At 35.9% G+C, this 693-nt stretch overlaps 1 protein-coding gene across 1 annotated transcript; it reads right to left on the reverse strand.

Annotated features, from left to right (window-relative positions):
- Positions 1–480, reverse strand: LOC127101814 (secreted RxLR effector protein 161-like). The gene has a single exon (XM_051039256.1). It carries the CDS (start codon positions 478–480, stop codon positions 1–3), a length of 480 nt encoding a protein of 159 aa, XP_050895213.1.
- Positions 481–693: the final 213 nt, after the last annotated feature.

A 693-nucleotide genomic window follows, 5' to 3' on the forward strand; every position in this document is an offset into this window, starting at 1 on the left:
TTATTGCTTCAACCAAAGTATTTGTGCACAGCAACTACCGACGGTGATATATTTTGCTTCTGCAGTGCTGAGAGCCACACTCGCTTTCTTTTTACATGACCAAGAAACTAGAGCATTTCCAAAAATGTGACATGTTCCACTCGTGATTTTCATGTCCTTCTTACATCCTGAATAATCTGCATCAGAGAAACCAACAAGACTACATATACTACCTTTGGGGTACCATAAGTCGGCATTAGATGTTTCTTGGAGATGTTTCATTATTCTCTTCGCAACAGTGAGATGAGATTCCTTCAGACAAGCTTGAAAACGAGCATATAAACAGACACTAAACATAATATCGGGTCGACTAGCCATTAGATACAACAAGGAATTGATCATACCTTGATACTTTGTGATATCAATTGAAGTTTCGGATTCGTCATTATCAAGATATGTCCCCGATCCCATTTGAGTGGCTATATCTTTGCAAGTATCCATGTCAAATATTTTGAGAAGTTATTAATACATAGATTGATTAATGAATATCCCATTCTTTGTTTGCTTGATTTGCAACCCACAAAAGTAGTTCAACTTACCCATCATGGACATTTCAAATTCTCCTTGCATGATTGTTGAGAATTCTTCACATAAGGATTCATTTATGGATACAAATATGTTGTCATCTATATAAGTTTGCACTAAGATAGTATG

The sequence above is a fragment of the Lathyrus oleraceus genome, chromosome 7, assembly GCF_024323335.1.
Source record: "Lathyrus oleraceus cultivar Zhongwan6 chromosome 7, CAAS_Psat_ZW6_1.0, whole genome shotgun sequence".
Taxonomy (NCBI): domain Eukaryota; kingdom Viridiplantae; phylum Streptophyta; class Magnoliopsida; order Fabales; family Fabaceae; genus Lathyrus; species Lathyrus oleraceus.

Excerpts from the sequence above, each read along its gene's own strand:
- LOC127101814 (XM_051039256.1), bottom strand. The coding sequence starts at position 480 with ATGGATACTTGCAAAGATATAGCCACTCAAATGGGATCGGGGACATAT.